General features: G+C 42.7%; 1 protein-coding gene across 4 annotated transcripts in view; it reads left to right on the top strand.

Moving 5' to 3' along the window:
• nipblb (NIPBL cohesin loading factor b) overlaps window positions 1-16411 on the top strand; it is a 502440-nt gene that overhangs the window by 205050 nt on the left and 280979 nt on the right. For all 4 annotated transcript variants that reach the window (XM_072257459.1, XM_072257461.1, XM_072257463.1 and 1 more), the window contains one exon: window positions 2930-4312. In XM_072257459.1, coding sequence (XP_072113560.1) covers window positions 2930-4312 — 1383 coding nt within the window. The remainder of the gene's footprint in view (window positions 1-2929; window positions 4313-16411) is intronic.

Consider the following 16411-nt stretch of genomic DNA (forward strand, 5'->3'; position numbering starts at 1 on the left):
GCTGTAAGTCTCCCGGACATCCCACATCTGACACCCAGAACAGAAAACTGGCCTTGCAGACATACCCACTAATCTTTTGGTTGGGGGGGTGGGAAGTAACCTACTTCACTGAAGCCCTGATGAGCCAAAGACCTACTACTCTGACTTGCACTACTTCTAAGACCGCTCCGTTAGACAATGTCTCTCTTTCACTTAGGAATTTTCACAGCGTCCTTCCTTCAATAAGGGGCCTGAATCTGCTCAATACCCCAAATGAGGTCTCGCCAGTGCCTTGTAAAGCCTTAGCATTATATCCTTGTTTTTAAATTCTAGTTGTCTTGAAATGAATGCTAACGTTACATTTTCCTTCCTCACCACCAACTCAAACTGCAGGTTAATCTTTAGGGAAATACAAAATTCCAAATGTGGTCTAACCAGAGTTTTATAGAGCTGCAACATTATCTTCCTCTATTGAAGTCAATCCTCCAACTAATGAAGGCCAACATATTCCTCCTTAATTAACATCCACTTATGCTGCAACTTTGAGGGGCCTATGGACATGGATCCCAACCTCCCTCCGTTCCTCCTCACTGCTAAGAATCCTGCCATTAGCCCTGTATTCTGCCTTCACAGTTGACCTTCTGAAATGAATCACTTAACACTTTTCCAGGTTGAACTCCATCTGCCACTTCTCAGTCTAGCTCTGCATCCTGTCAATATTCCTTTGCAACCTGCAACAACTCTCCATAGTATCCACAACGTCACCACCCTTCATGTCATCTGCAAATGTACTAACTCACCCTTTCACTTCCTCATCAATGTCATTTATAAATAAATCACAAGGAGCAAGGAGTCTCAGAACGCATCCCATCAAATACCACTGGTCACTGAGCTCCAGATAGAGTACTCTCCATCTCCCAACATCCTCTGCCTCTGTGGCCATGCCAATTCTGAATCCATGCAGCCAAGTTTCCCTGGCTTCCCTGTCTCCTGACTTTTTGATGAGCCTACCAAGGGGAATTTTGTCAAAAGCCTTATCCATATACACAACATCCACTGCTTGGCCTTCTTTGTCTCTTCCTCAAAATAAATCTTCAGTTACAGCTGGTCTCTGAAATAGTCCAGTGAAACTACCAGATTATTTTAAAATCTGAGCTGATTCACTTCAGGGAAGGAGATCTGTTTTCCTTAACCAACTCTGATCACTGCAAATTACTTTTAACTCTCAGGCAGCAAATGCAGGTATCATCAGTGAGACTGTCCCATCACCATTTTTAAAAATTCCTTCACCTGTCTCCAAATTGTGGCTCAGTTCACATTTTACCTGCGCACAGTTTTCTTTGTTGCTTGGGTGGTTTTTCTCTTAGTGTAACTTCATTGTGGTTAAAGTTTGACTATGAAGTAACCAACTCTGTTCTAATGTTCACGTCAATATATTGTTCCTCAACACTAGCTGTACAATGGTTTGTTCTTGTATTCTGTGCCCTTTTCTGTAAATCATGTTGGCTGAGATATTTTGATTATAAGCACAAAAGAATGGCTAAAAACCGTTTGAAAAGTACACCATACTTCAGTCTTTATTTCAAATAATATATTCTTGAATCTTAGAGTTGCCACAGAGTTACTGAATAAAACATAGAAACAGGTTATTTGGCCCAGTTGGTTTATTTAGACTAAGCTAGTCCAACACTCAGTGGCCACTTTATTAGGTACCTTCTGTAGTTAATAAACTGCCCCCTGAGTGAATGTTTGTGGTTTTCTGCTACAGCCCATCCATTTCAAGCTTGGATGTGTTGTATGTTCAGAGGTGCACTTCTACATACGTAGTAATGGAAATGGTGAAGAAGGCGAATGCAATGTTGGCATTCATTTCGAGAGGAATAGAGTATAGGAGCAGGGATGTGATGTTGAGGCTCTATAAGATGCTGGTAAGGCCTCACTTGGAGTACTGTGTGCAGTTTTGGGCTCCTTATTTAAGAAAGGATGTGCTGATGTTGGAGAGGGTTCAGAGAAGATTCACTAGAATGATTCCAGGAATGAGAAGGTTATTATTTGAGGAACGTTTGACCGCTCTTGGACTGTACTCCTTGGAGTTTAGAAGAATGAGGGGGGACCTCATAGAAACATTTCGAATGTTGAAAGGCATGGACAGAGTGGATGTGGCAAAGTTGTTTCCCATGGTGGGGGAGTCTAGTACGAGAGGGCATGACTTAAGGATTGAAGGGCGCCCATTCAGAACAGAAATGCGAAGACATTTTTTTAGCCAAAGGGTGGTGAATCTGTGGAATTTGTTGCCACGGGCGGCAGTGGAGGTCAAGTCATTGGGTGTATTTAAGGCGGAGATTGATAGGTAGATACCAGGGCATTAAAGGTTATGGTGAGAAGGCGGGGGAGTGGGACTAAATGGGAGAATGGATTGGCTCATAATAGAATGGTGGAGCAGACTGGATGGGCCGAATGGCTGACTTCTGCTCTTTTGTCTTATGGTCTTATGGTAACTTGATTTACTGTTATATTCTCGTCAGCTTCAACCAGTCTGACCATTCTCCTTTGAACTTTCTCATTAACAATGAGTTTTTGTCCACAGAAATGCTCACTGGATTTTTTTTTGCAATGTTCTCTGCAAACTCTAAGGACTGTTTTATGTGAAAATTCCAGGAGATGAGCAGTTTTTCAGATACTTGAACTGCTCTATCTGGCACCAACATTCCACAGTCAAAGTCATTTAGATCCCATTCCACATAAAGATGCACGCTTTGGCCTTATTTTCTCCCCAGTTACTCCTTTCCCCTTAATATCCTTAAATTCTGTGGACACAATAGTCAAATATGATTTTAACTTTTACCAGTGTTTAGTCACAACCCAACTGTCCAAAAAAAATCTGTATAATTTCTTGTGCTTGTACTACAATACGAAAATGAAAGTCAGCTTTATTTTCTTTTTATTTTAGATAAGCCCTTAAAGAAACGGAAGCAAGACTCATTTCCTCAAGAGACTGCTGGAGGAGCTGGTGGTGGTGCTGCTGCAAGTAGACCTGCACTTTTGGTCAGTATAGATCTGCAACATGCAGGAAGAACTGATGGACAAGCAGTGCCTCCTCTAGATTCAGACAGTGTGAAGAAATCGTTGGAGTTGGTGCGACAGGCCACAGAAGCAACTTTAATTTCACGGCAGGAAGATGCAACTGTGGTATTAAAACCCAAGCCAGAAAGTCATTCGGCAGTTCCCAGGAAGAAATCTGAAAACGAGGGCCAAAAGGATGATGGTCAGAAAATTGACAGCCGACCTGATGTCATTAAGTCCAGGTCAGAAACACCAAAACAGAAGAGTGAGAACCAACCAGAGACACCAAAAACAAAGCATGAAAGTAAACGAGATATTTCTAAATTAACGCCAGAAAAGAAACCTGAAATATCAAAACATAAACATGAGGGAAAATCAGATCATACCAAAACAAAAATTGAAAATAAATCGGAAACACAAAAAGCGCGACATGAGGGACGGCAGAGTTCAGACACTCCAAAGGATAAACGAGAGCTACAACAGGAGGTACAGAAACAGAAAGTGGATGAGAAAAACGATCCTGAAAGAGGTAAAATGGATCCATCAAAGGTCAGGAGACCAGAAACCCCCAAACTGAGTAAAACTGAATCTGATAATAAACCAATACGAAATGAGCCTGCTAAACATAACCGGACAGAGTCTTCGAAGTCAGTGCGGTTAGAAAGAAAGGGATGTTCTGACTCTGGTGACAGAGGCGAGCGAGGTGACAGAAATGAACGTCGTTCACCAGAAGAGCAGAGGTTGCGATCAGAAAGTCCCAGGGTTAAACAAGATAGTAGAGATCCTGGAAAAATAAAGCCTGATGTGAAGGATCGATTTGCTTTAAAGCAAAGTAGGAGATCAGACATTCCATCTGCATCTTTGAGCAATAAAGAGAGAGATGACCGAAGATCAGATGGGAGCAAAGTAAAATCAGAGAACCCCAAACCCCTTTCTGATGAGAAAGAAAAATTTCCGAGCTATCTGCTGGGGGGAGGAAGGTCTGATGCACTTAAAAACTTTGTTATTCCAAAAATCAAGCGGGATAAGGATGGCAATGTTTGCAATGAGCAGAAGGAATTGAGGAAGTCTGTGGATAAGAATGAATTAAAATTAAAGGTAGAAAAAATAGATCCAGTGGAGGACCTGAAGAAAGTGATCAAGCCTGTTGTGGTTCTCCATAAATTACCTTTTGATAAAGTGCAGAAATTTATCAAAGATAATGAAGACAAAAATGCATCAAGAAGCTCCAGCAAATCGAAGAGTAGACTACCCTCTAAGCCAAATAAAGGTACTAAATTTACTTTACCTGATGGTTTAATTATAGTAAGCTTGGTGTAGTTGAAAGCGTAGTGTGGAGTAAATTTATCTGATCTCTCTAAACATTCAGTAGTGTTCAATAATGCATGCAATGCACTCTAGTGGCAGAACCTTGCCACAGCTGTTTACAGAATAAATTTTAAATTGTGCACCTGCAATGTATTTCAGAAAGGAACCAGGCATTGCTCTGTCATTTACTTCCCAACTGATTTCCCCTCTCTCAACACAAAAAAATGTCAAATGTTCCTAGTCACAAAGTCAGTGTTGGAGAAACTCAGCAAGTCAGTCAGTATCAATGGAGAGGAATAATCAGTCAACATTACAGGTTTAGACCCTTCATCGGGACTGGAAAGGAGGAGGAAGAAGCCAGAATAAGATGGTGAGGGAGAGGGGAAGGAGTACAGCCTGGTAGGTGATAGGTGAAAGAGGTAAAGGGCGGAAGAACATAGAAACTTACAGCACATTACAGGCACTTCGGCCCACAATGTTGTGCCTACTATGTAACCTGCTCTAGAGACTGCCTAGAATTTCCCTAGCACATGACTCTCTATTTTTCTAAGCTCCAAGTACCTATCTAGGAGGATCTTAAAAGACCCTATTGTATCCACTTTCACCACTGCCACCGGTAGTGCGTTCCATGCACCAATCTCTGTGTGAAAAACTTACCCCTAATATCTCCTTGGTACCAATTTCCAATCACCTTAAAACTATGCCCTCTCATCTTAGCCATTGCAGCCCTGCGAAAAAGCTTCTGGCTATCCACACGATCAATGCTCCTCATCATCTTATACCTCTTTATCAGGTCACCTCTCTTCCTCCATCACTCCATGGAGAAAAGGCCAAGTACACTCAACCTATTCTCATAAGGTACGCCCTCCAATCCAGGCAGCATCCTTGTAAATCTCCTCTACACTCTAAGTATCCACATCCTTTCTGTAGTTAGGTGACCAGAACTGAAAACAGTACTCCAAGTGCGGTCTGACCAAGCTGTAACAGTACCTCATAGTTTTTGAACTCAATCCCACGGTTGATGAATGCCAACACACTATACCTTCTTAACAACACTGTCAACCTGCACAGCAGCTTTGAGTGTCCTGTGGACATGGACCCCAAGATAGCTTAGATCCTCCACATTGCCAAAACTCTTGCCATTTATATTATATTCTGTCTTCAAATTTGACCTACCAAGGTGAACCACTTCACACTTATCTGGGTTGAAGTCCACCTGCCACTTCTCAGCCCATTTCTGCATCCAATGCAGAAGAAGGAATTTAATAGGAGAGTGGACAATGGGATAAAAGGAAGTAGTGATGGATAGGTGAGGAGAAAAAAATGAGTAAGAGGGGAGCCAGAGAAATAATGTTTCTGGTATTATGACTGAAATTGTTCCCAACACCACTTGTGAATTTAACAATTGAATCATTTTGCATCATATACAATTGCAGTTACAGTTCTTGAGCAACAGTTTTTCAAAAACTCTTAGAGACATAGTCATAGAAAAATATAGCATAAAAGCAGACCTTCAGCCTATTTAGTCCATGCCAAACCACTTAAACTACCTACTCACATCGACCTTAACATAATATGATTAGGAGTTGTCAGCATGGCTTTATGAAAGGCAGGTCGTGCCTTACATGCCTGATTGAATTTTTTCAGGATGTGACTAAACAGATTGATGAAGGAAGAGCAGTAGATGTAGTGTATGTGGATTTCAGCAAGGCATTTGATAAAGTACCCTATGCAAGGCCTATTGAGAAAGTAAGGAGGCATGGGATCCAAGGGGACATTGCTTTGTGGATCCAGAACTGACTTGCCCACAGAAGGCCGAGTGGTTGTAGACGGGTCATATTTGGCACGGAGGTGGTGTGCCTCAGGGATTTGTTCTGGGACCCTCTACTCTTCGTGATTTTTATAAATGATCTAGATGAAGAAGTGGTGGGATGGGTGAGTAAATTTGCTGATGACTCAAAGGTTGGGGGTGTGGATAGTATAGAGGGCTGTCACAGGGTACAGTGAGGCATTGATAGGATGCAAAACTGGGCTGAGAAGTGGCAGATGGAGTTCAACCCATGTAAGTGAGGTGGTTCATTTTGCTAGGTCAAATATGATAGCACAATATAGTATTAATGGTAAGACTCTTGGCAGTGTGGAGGATCAGAGGGATCTTGGAGACTGAATCCATAGGGCACTCAAAGCTGCTGCACAGGTTGACTATGTGGTTAAGAAGACATACAGTGCATTGGTTGTCATCAAACATGGGATTGAGTTTAGGAACTGAGAGGTAATGTTGCAGCTATATAGGACCCTGGTCAGACCCCACTTGGAGTACTGTGCTCAGTTCTGGTCGCCTCACTACAGGAAGAATGTGGAAACCATAGAAAGGGTGCAGAGGAGATTTACAAGGATGCTTGCCTCGATTGGGGAGCATGCCTCATGAGAATAGGTTGAGTGAACTCGGCCTCATCTCCTTGGAGCAGCGGAGGATGAGAGGTGACCTGATAGAGGTGTACAAGATGATGAGAGGTATAGAAACATAGAAACATAGAAAATAGGTGCAGGAGTAGGCCATTCGGCCCTTCGAGCCTGCACCGCCATTTATTATGATCATGGCTGATCATCCAACTCAGAACCCCGCCCCAGCCTTCCCTCCATACCCCCTGACCCCCGTAGCCACAAGGGCCATATCTAACTCCCTCTTAAATATAGCCAATGAACTGGCCTCAACTGTTTCCTGTGGCAGAGAATTCCACAGATTCACTACTCTCTGTGTGAAGAAGTTTTTCCTAATCTCGGTCCTAAAAGGCTTCCCCTCTATCCTCAAACTGTGGCCCCTCGTTCTGGACTTCCCCAACATCGGGAACAATCCTCCTGCATCTAGCCTGTCCAATCCCTTTAGGATCTTATACGTTTCAATCAGATCCCCCCTCAATCTTCTAAATTCCAACGAGTACAAGCCCAGTTCATCCAGTCTTTCTTCATATGAAAGTCCTGCCATCCCAGGAATCAATCTGGTGAACCTTCTTTGTACTCCCTCTATGGCAAGGATGTCTTTCCTCAGATTAGGGGACCAAAACTGCACACAATACTCCAGGTGTGGTCTCACCAAGGCCTTGTACAACTGCAGTAGTACCTCCCTGCTCCTGTACTCGAATCCTCTGGCTATAAATGCCAGCATACCATTCGCCTTTTTCACCGCCTGCTGTACCTGCATGCCCACTTTCAATGACTGGTGTATAATGACACCCAGGTCTCGTTGCACCTCCCCTTTTCCTAATCGGCCACCATTCAGATAATAATCTGTTTTCCTATTTTTGCCACCAAAGTGGATAACTTCACATTTATCCACATTAAATTGCATCTGCCATGAATTTGCCCACTCACCCAACCTATCCAAGTCACCCTGCATCCTCTTAGCATACTCCTCACAGCTAACACTGCCGCCCAGCTTCGTGTCATCCGCAAACTTGGAGATGCTGCATTTAATTCCCTCATCCAAGTCATTAATATATATTGTAAATAACTGAGGTCCCAGCACTGAGCCTTGCGGTACCCCACTAGTCACCGCCTGCCATTCTGAAAAGGTCCCGTTTATTCCCACTCTTTGCTTCCTGTCTGCTAACCAACTCTCCACCCACACCAATACCTTACCCGCAATACCGTGTGCTTTAAGTTTGCACTTTAATCTCCTGTGTGGGACCTTGTCAAAAGCCTTCTGAAAATCCAAATATACCACATCCACTGGTTCTCCCCTATCCACTCTACTAGTTACATCCTCAAAAAATTCTATGAGATTCGTCAGACATGATTTTCCTTTCACAAATCCATGCTGACTTGTCCGATCATTTCACCGCTTTCCAAATGTGCTGTTATCACATCCTTGATAACTGACTCCAGCAGTTTCCCCACCACCGACGTTAGGCTAACCGGTCTATAATTCCCCGGTTTCTCCCTCCCTCCTTTTTTAAAAAGTGGAGTTACATTAGCCACCCTCCAATCCTCAGGAACTAGTCCAGAATCTAACGAGTTTTGAAAAATTATCACTAATGCATCCACTATTTCTTGGGCTACTTCCTTAAGCACCCTGGGATGCAGACCATCTGGCCCTGGGGATTTATCTGCCTTCAATCCCTTCAATTTACCTAACACCACTTCCCTACTAACATGTATTTCGCTCAGTTCCTCCATCTCACTGGACCCTCTGTCCCCTACTATTTCTGGAAGATTATTTATGTCCTCCTTAGTGAAGACAGAACCAAAGTAATTATTCAATTGGTCTACCATGTCCTTGCTCCCCATAATCAATTCACCTGTTTCTGTCTGCAGGGGACCTACATTTGTCTTTACCAGTCTTTTCCTTTTCACATATCTATAAAAGCTTTTACAGTCCGTTTTTATGTTTCCTGCCAGTTTTCTCTCATAATCTTTTTTCCCCTTCCTAATTAAGCCCTTTGTCCTCCTCTGCTGAACTCTGAATTTCTCCCAGTCCTCAGGTGAGCCACTTTCTCTGGCTAATTTGTATGCTTCTTCTTTGGAATTGATACTATCCCTAATTTCTCTTGTCAGCCACGGGTGCACTACCTTCCTTGATTTATTCTTTTGCCAAACTGGGATGAACAATTGTTGTAGTTCATCCATGCAACCTTTAAATGCTTGCCATTGCATATCCACCGTCAATCCTTTAAGTGTCATTTGCCAGTCTATCTTAGCTAATTCACGTCTCATACCTTCAAAGTTACCCCTCTTTAAGTTCAGAACCTTTGTTTCTGATTAAAATGTATTGATCGCGTGGATAGTCAGAGGCTATTTCCCAGGGCTGAGATGGCTAGCATGAGAGCGCACAGTTTTAAGGTGCTTGGAAGTAGGTACAGAGGAGATGTCAGGGGTAAGTTTTTTATGCAGAGAGTGGTGAGTGCGTGGAATGGGCTGCCGGCGATGGTGGTGGAGGCAGATACTATAGGGTCTTTTAAGAGACTTCTGGATAGGTACATGGAGCTTAGAAATATAGAGGGCTATGGGTAACCCTAGGGTAATTTCTAAGATAAGGACATGTTCGGCGCAGTTATGTAGGCTAAAGGGCCTGTATTGTGCTGTAGGTTTTCTGTGTTTCTTTATTGTTTCTATGACCTGCACTGGGACCATTACCATCCATACCCCTACCATCAATGTTCCAATCCAAAATACTTTTAAATGTTGAAATTGAGTTCGAATGCACCACTGTTGCTGGCAGTTCATTCCACACTCTCACAATTTTGCCCCATATAATGCTTTTGCACTTAACATATCTGTTGAATCCCTTAGGATTCTCCTTCATCTTGCCTGCTAGGGCAATTTCATGCCTTCTTTTAGCCCTCTTGATTTCTTTCTTAAGTGTTCTCTTGCATTTCTTATATTCCATAAGTACCTCATTTATCCTTCCCTGCCTACGCCTGCAATGCACCTCCTTTTTCTTTCTTTAGCAGGACCTCAATATTTCTTGAAACCCAGGTTCCCTAAAATGACAGGCACATACAAACTTTGTACTCTCAAGATTTTATTTTTGAAGGCCTCCCACTTACCAAGTACACCTTTGCCAGAAAACAGCCTGTTCCAATCCACACTTGATACATCGTTTCTGATGCTAAATTGGCCTTTCTCCAATTTAGGATCTCAACCCGAGGAGCAGACCTGTCTTTTTGCATATTTACTTTGAAACTAATGGCATTATGATCACTAGATGCAAAGTGTTCTATGCAAGCTTCTGTCACCTGTCCTTTCTTATTCCCTAAAAGCAGATCAAGTATCGCATGCTGTCTCATTGGGACTGTCACATACTGATCAAGGAAACTTTAATGATCCCATTTGACAAATTCTGTTTCATCCAGTCTTTTTACAGTATGGGAGTCCCAATCAATATATGGAAAGTTAAAATCACCTACTATGACAACCTTCTGTTTCTTGCAGCAATCTGTGACCTCTCTGCAGATTTGTTCCTTTAAGTTCTGTGGAGTGTTGGGTGGTCTATGATATAGCCCCGTTAATGTGGTCATACCTCTCTTATTCCTCAGCTTATTCACTAGATGAATTCTCCTGTCTGTCGTAACTGAGCACTGCTGTTCAGTCCCTCCCACACTATTACATCTAAAACAACGGAACCCCGGAATATTGCCACTCCTTCCCCTCCTGCAACCAACTCATAATATCATAATTCCATGTCTTGATCCGCCCTGAGTTCATCTGCCTTTCCTATGATACTTCCTTGCATTGATATATATGCAGATCAGGACATTAGTCTTAACCTTTTAATTCCTGACTTTGAGGTTTCAACAACATCAAAGTGAGGTGGTAGGGAGTATATAGGCAGGTATTCACACGAGAGCCTGGGGAGACAGATAAGTGGGTAACAGTGAGGAGAGGGAAGGGCAGGAGTCAGGCTAGAGAGCACCCCTGTGGCTGTACACCTTGACAATAAGTACTCCTGCTTGAGTACTGGCAACAGTGGCTGCACTTCTGGCACAGAGTGCCTGTGACTCAGAAGGGTAGGGAAAGGAAGAGGGTGGCAGCAGTGATGGGGGACTCTATAGTTAGGGGATCAGACAGACAATTCTGTGGATGTAGGAAAGAAGCACAGATGGTAGTTTTCCTCCCAGGTGCCAGGGTCCGGGATATTTCTGACTGTGCACACGGTATCCCGAAGTGGGAAGGAGAACAGCCAGAAATCGTGGTACATATTGGTACCAATGACATAGGTAGGAAAAGGAAGGAGGTCTTGAAAACAGACTACAGAGAGTAGGAAGGAAGTTGAGAAGCAGGACTACAATGGTAGTCAACTCGGGATTACTGCCTGTGCCACGTGACAGTGAGTACAGTATAGGAATAGATTGAGGTGGAGGATAAATGCGTGAATGAGGGATTGGAGCAGGGGGCAGGGATTCAGATTTCTGGATCATTGGGACCTCTTTTGGGGCAGGTGTGACCTGTACAAAAAGGATGGGTTGCACTTGAATCCCAGGGGGACCAATATCCTGGCGGGGAGATTTTCTAAGGCTCTTGGGGAGAGTTTAAACTAGGATTGCTGTGGGGTGGGAACCAAGCTGAAGAGACAGAGGAAGAGGGGGTTGGCTCACAAATATGGAAAGCTTGGAGACAGTGCGAGTGGGAGGATTGGCAGGTGATAGAGAAGGAATGCGCTTCAGACTGATGGTTTGAGATGTGTCTATTTTAATGCAAGAAGTATTACGAACAAAGCAGATGAGCTTAGAGCATGAATCAGTACTTGGAGCTATAGGGTTGTGGCCATTACAGAGACTTGGATGGCTCAAGGACAGGGAGGCAAAAGAGGTGAGGGCGTGGCACTGTTGATCTGTGTCACTGCTGCAGAAAAGAGGAAGACATGGAGGGATTGTCTACGGAGTCTCTGTGGGTAGAAGTTAGGAACAGAAAGGAGTCAATAACTAGGTGATTTTTATAGACCACCCAGTAGTAACAGGGACATCAAGGAGCAGATAGGGTCAGGAAAGGTGTAATAATAACAGGGTTGTCGTGGTGGGAGATTTTAATTTCCCAAATATCAATTGGCATGTCCCTAGAGCGAGGGATTTAGCTGGGGTGGAGTTTGTTAGGTGTGTTGAAAAAGGTTTCTTGACACAGTATGTAGATAAACCTGCAAGGGGAGAGGCTGTACTTGATCTTGTATTGGTAAATGAACCTGGTCGGGTGTTAGATCTCTCAGTGGGAGAGTATTTTTGAGTTAGTGATCACAACTATCTCCTTTACCATAACATTGGCGAGGGATAGGGACAGAGAAGTTAGGAAAGTGATTAATTAGAGTAAGGGGAAATATGAGGCTATCAGGCAGGAACTTGGAAGCATAAATTGGGAACAGATGTTCTCAGGGAAACGTATGGAAAATATGTGGCAAATGTTCAGGGGATATTTGCGTGGAGTTCTGCATCGGTATGTTCCAATGAGACAGGGAAAGGATGGTAGGGTACAGGAACAGTGGTGCACAAAGACTGTTGTAAATCTAGTCAAGAATAAAAGAAAAGCTTATGAAAGGTTTAGAAAACTAGGTAATGATTGAGATCTAGAAGATTATAAGGCTAGCATGGAGGACTTTAAGAAAGAAATTAGGAGAGCCAGAGGGGTCCATGAGAAGGCCCTGGCAGACAGGATAAAGGAAACCCCAAGGCATTCTACAAGTATGTGAAGAGCAAGAGGATAAGGCATGAGAAAATAGGACCAATCAAGTGTGACAATGGAAAAGTGTGTATGGAACCAGAGGAGATAGCTGAGGTACTTAATGAGTCCTTGCTTCAGTATTCAGTACGGTAAAGTATCTTCGCGATTGTAGGGATGGCTTACAGTGTACTGAAAAGCTTGAGCATGTAGATATTAAGAAAAAGGATGTGCAGGAGCTTTTGGAAAGCATCAAGTTGGATAAGTCACTGGGACCGGATGAAATCTACTGTGGGAGGCGAGGGAGGAGATTGCTGTGCCTCTGGCGATGATCTTGCATCATAGTTGAGGACGGGAGAGGTTCCAGAGGATTGGAGGGTTGTGGATGTTGTTCCATTATTCAAGAAAGGGCGTAGAGATAGCTCAGGAAATTATAGACCAGTGAGTCTTACTTCAGTGTTTGGTAAGTTGATGGAGAAGATCCTGAGAGGCGGGATTTATGAACATTTGGAGAGGCATAATATGATTAAGAATAGACAGCGGGTCATGCCTTACGAGCCTGATTGAATTTTTTTGAGGATGTGACTGAACACATTGATGGTACGTGTGCTGGTTTGTGCTATTTTTCAGTAAGGTAGAGCAGTAGATGTAGTGTATATGGATTGCAGCAAGGCATTTGACAAGGTACCCCATGCAAGGCTTATTGAGAAAGTAAGGAGGCATGGGATCCAAGGGGACATTGCTTTGTGGATCCGGAACTGGCTTGCCCACAGAAGGCAAGGAGTGGTTGTAGACAGGTCATATTTGGCATGGAAGTTGGTGACCAGTGGTGTGCCTCAAGGATTTGTTCTGGGACCCCCATTCTTCATGATTTTTATAAATGACCTGGCTGAGGAAGTGGAGGGATGGGTTAGTAAATTTTCTGATGACATAAAGGTTGGGGGGTGTTGTGAATAGTGTGGAGGGCTATCAGAGATTACAGCGGGACACTGAGAGGATGCAAAATTGGGCTGAGAAGTGGCAGATGGCGTTCAACCCAGATAAGTGTGAGGTCTTTCATTTTGGTAGGTCAAATATGATGGCAGAATATAGTATTAATGTTAAAACTCTTGGCAGTGTGGAGGATCAGAGGGATCTTGGGGTCCGAGTCATAGGACACTCAAAGCTGCTGCGCAAGTTGACTCTTTGGTTAAGAAAGCATACTGTGCATTGGCCTTTATCAATCGTGGGATTGAGTTTAGGAGCCGAGAGGTAATATTGCAGCTATATAGGATTCTGGTCAGACCCCACTTGGAGTACTGTGCTCAGTTCTGGTCGCCTCACTACAGGAGGGATGTGGAAACCATAGAAAGTGCGTAGAGGAGACTTACAAGGATGTTGCCTGGATTGGGGAGCATGCCTTTTGAGTAAACTTGGCCTTTTTTCCTTGGAGCGACGCAGGATGAGAGGTGACCTGATAGTGGTGTATAAGATGTTAAGAACATAAGAAATAGGAGCAGGAGTAGGCCATCTGGCCCATCGAGCCTGTCCCACCATTCAATAAGATCATGGCTGATCTGTCTGTAGACACAGCTCTATCTACCTGCCTTTTCTCCATAACCCTTAATTCCTTTACTATGTAAAAACCTATCTAACTATATCTTAAATATATTTAGTGAAGAAGCCTCAACTGCTTCCCTGGGCAGAGAATTCCACAGATTCACCACTCTGTGGGAAAAACGGTTTCTCCTCATCTCCTAAATCTTCTCTCTGAATCTTGAGACAATGTCCCCTAGTCCTAGTCTCATCTACCAATGGAAACAACTTTCCTACTTATATCTGATCTATCCCTCTCAAAATTTTGTATGTTTGTGTAAGATCCCCTCTCATTCTTTTGATCTCCAGAGAGTATAGTCCCAGGCGACTCAATCTCTCCTCATAGGTTAACCCCTTCATCCCTGGAATCAACCTGGTGAACCTCCTCTACACTGCCTGTAAAGCCAGTATATCCTTCCTCAAGTATGGAGACCAGAACTGCACACAGTACTCCAGGTGCGGCCTCACAAGTACCCTGTATAGTTGCAGCATGACCTCCCTGCTCTTGAATTCAATCCCTCTAGCAATTAAGGCATTGATCATGTGGCTAGTCAGAGGCTTTTTCCCAGGGCTGAAATGGCTAGCATGAGAGGGCAGAATTTTAAGGTGCTTGGAAGTTGGGACAGAGGAGATGTCAGGGATAAGTATTTTACTCAGAGAGTGGTGAGTGCGTGGAATGGGCTGCCGGTGACGGTGGTTGAGGCGGAAATGATAGGGTCTTTTAAGAGACTTCTGGACTGGTACACGGAGCTCAGAAAAATAGAGGGCTATGGGTCACCCTAGGTAATTTTTTTTTTGTAGTTTATTTTTTATTGAAGTTCATCAAACAAACATTTCCATAAGATGTATTTCAGATACTGTACATATATATCATATAATCATATTTGTTACAAATCTCCACAATATTTATCTGAGGTATACACTTATAGAAAGGGGGGAAAGAAAGAACAATCGAAAGAAGAAAACTATGTACAAAGTAGGGAGTGATTTTTTTTTTACAACATATTCATTGACTTGTGAGAATAAAATCAGGCCTAGTTAAACCATTTTTCCCAGTATGAATCAAATTGTTCCAACTTATGATTAACAAATGCTGTTATCGTCTCCATTTTGTAAATGTCCATTGTAATTTCCATTCATACATTTAGAGTTGGGCTCTCCTGTGATAACCATTTCCTGGTAAGGGTCTTGTACCAGCCATCAGCAGATTATTCATTAAATATTTATCTCTTTTCAACCATTCTTGAGGTATATACCCAAAATATATGGTCTTACTCTCTAAGGGTATTTCACATTTAAAGATGTCTTGTAGAGCATTGTGTATCCCACTCCAATAGTCTTTGATAACGGGCCATTCCCAGAAAATATGATAATAGTTTGCATTTTGTTTTCCACAATTTCTCCAGCAAACAGGGAGGTTGGTATCATAATGGGATTTCTGAGAGGGTGTAATAAAATATCTTATCAAGTTTTTCCACCGGAAGTCCCTCCATTTCTGTGAACTGGTACACTTGCATTGATACCTCCTTATTATTGTCCAGCCTTCCTCAGATGTTATTATCACTCCTTCCTTATTGCATTTTGTTTTAATGTATGAAGTCGAATGTGTTTTAAGATTTGACAAACCCTTATACACGCTTGAAATGATTCTGCTACCGTTGTCTGAATTATATGCTTTTCCAAATAGCTCTATCAGACATGTACTTGCCTTGGTTACATACTGTCGCATCTGTAAATACCGATAAAAGTCTTGTTTTCTAGTAAGTGTTTCTCTTTGAGCATTTCAAAACTGAACAATGTTCCTTCTTTTATTATATTGCAAATAGCTGTTATTCCTTTAGCTGTCCAGTCCTTAAGTGTAGCATCCAGTTTATTTGGCGTAAAATCCGAGTCATATGCACATCATTTAAGAATTGCAATGTCTCTCTCTAGTTTGTATTCTTTTATAAAAGTTTTCCATATTTTAAGAATCCACTTCACCCATGGGTTATCAATAGTATTTATGTAACTTTGTAGGTTGTTATCAGCCAAAATTGCCTGTATGGGGATGGAAAGTATCCTCTCCTCAATGTTTTTCCATTGAGCATCATATGATGGGTTGCACCAGCATATCACAGCTCTCAACTGTGCTGCAAAATAATAATTTCTAAGAGAAGGTAGGCCCCATCCCCCCTTTTTCTTGGTTAATTGCAAAGTTTTGAGACGAACCCTGGGCCTTTTACCTTGCCATATATATCTTGATAGCATCTTTTTCCACTCATTGAATTGATTTTGGTTAATCCCTATTGGTAGCGTCTGAAAGAGATATCGTAGTCTGGGCAGTATATTCATTTTAATTGAA

This window comes from Mobula birostris, chromosome 5 (genome assembly GCF_030028105.1).
Source record: "Mobula birostris isolate sMobBir1 chromosome 5, sMobBir1.hap1, whole genome shotgun sequence".
NCBI lineage: Eukaryota > Metazoa > Chordata > Chondrichthyes > Myliobatiformes > Myliobatidae > Mobula > Mobula birostris.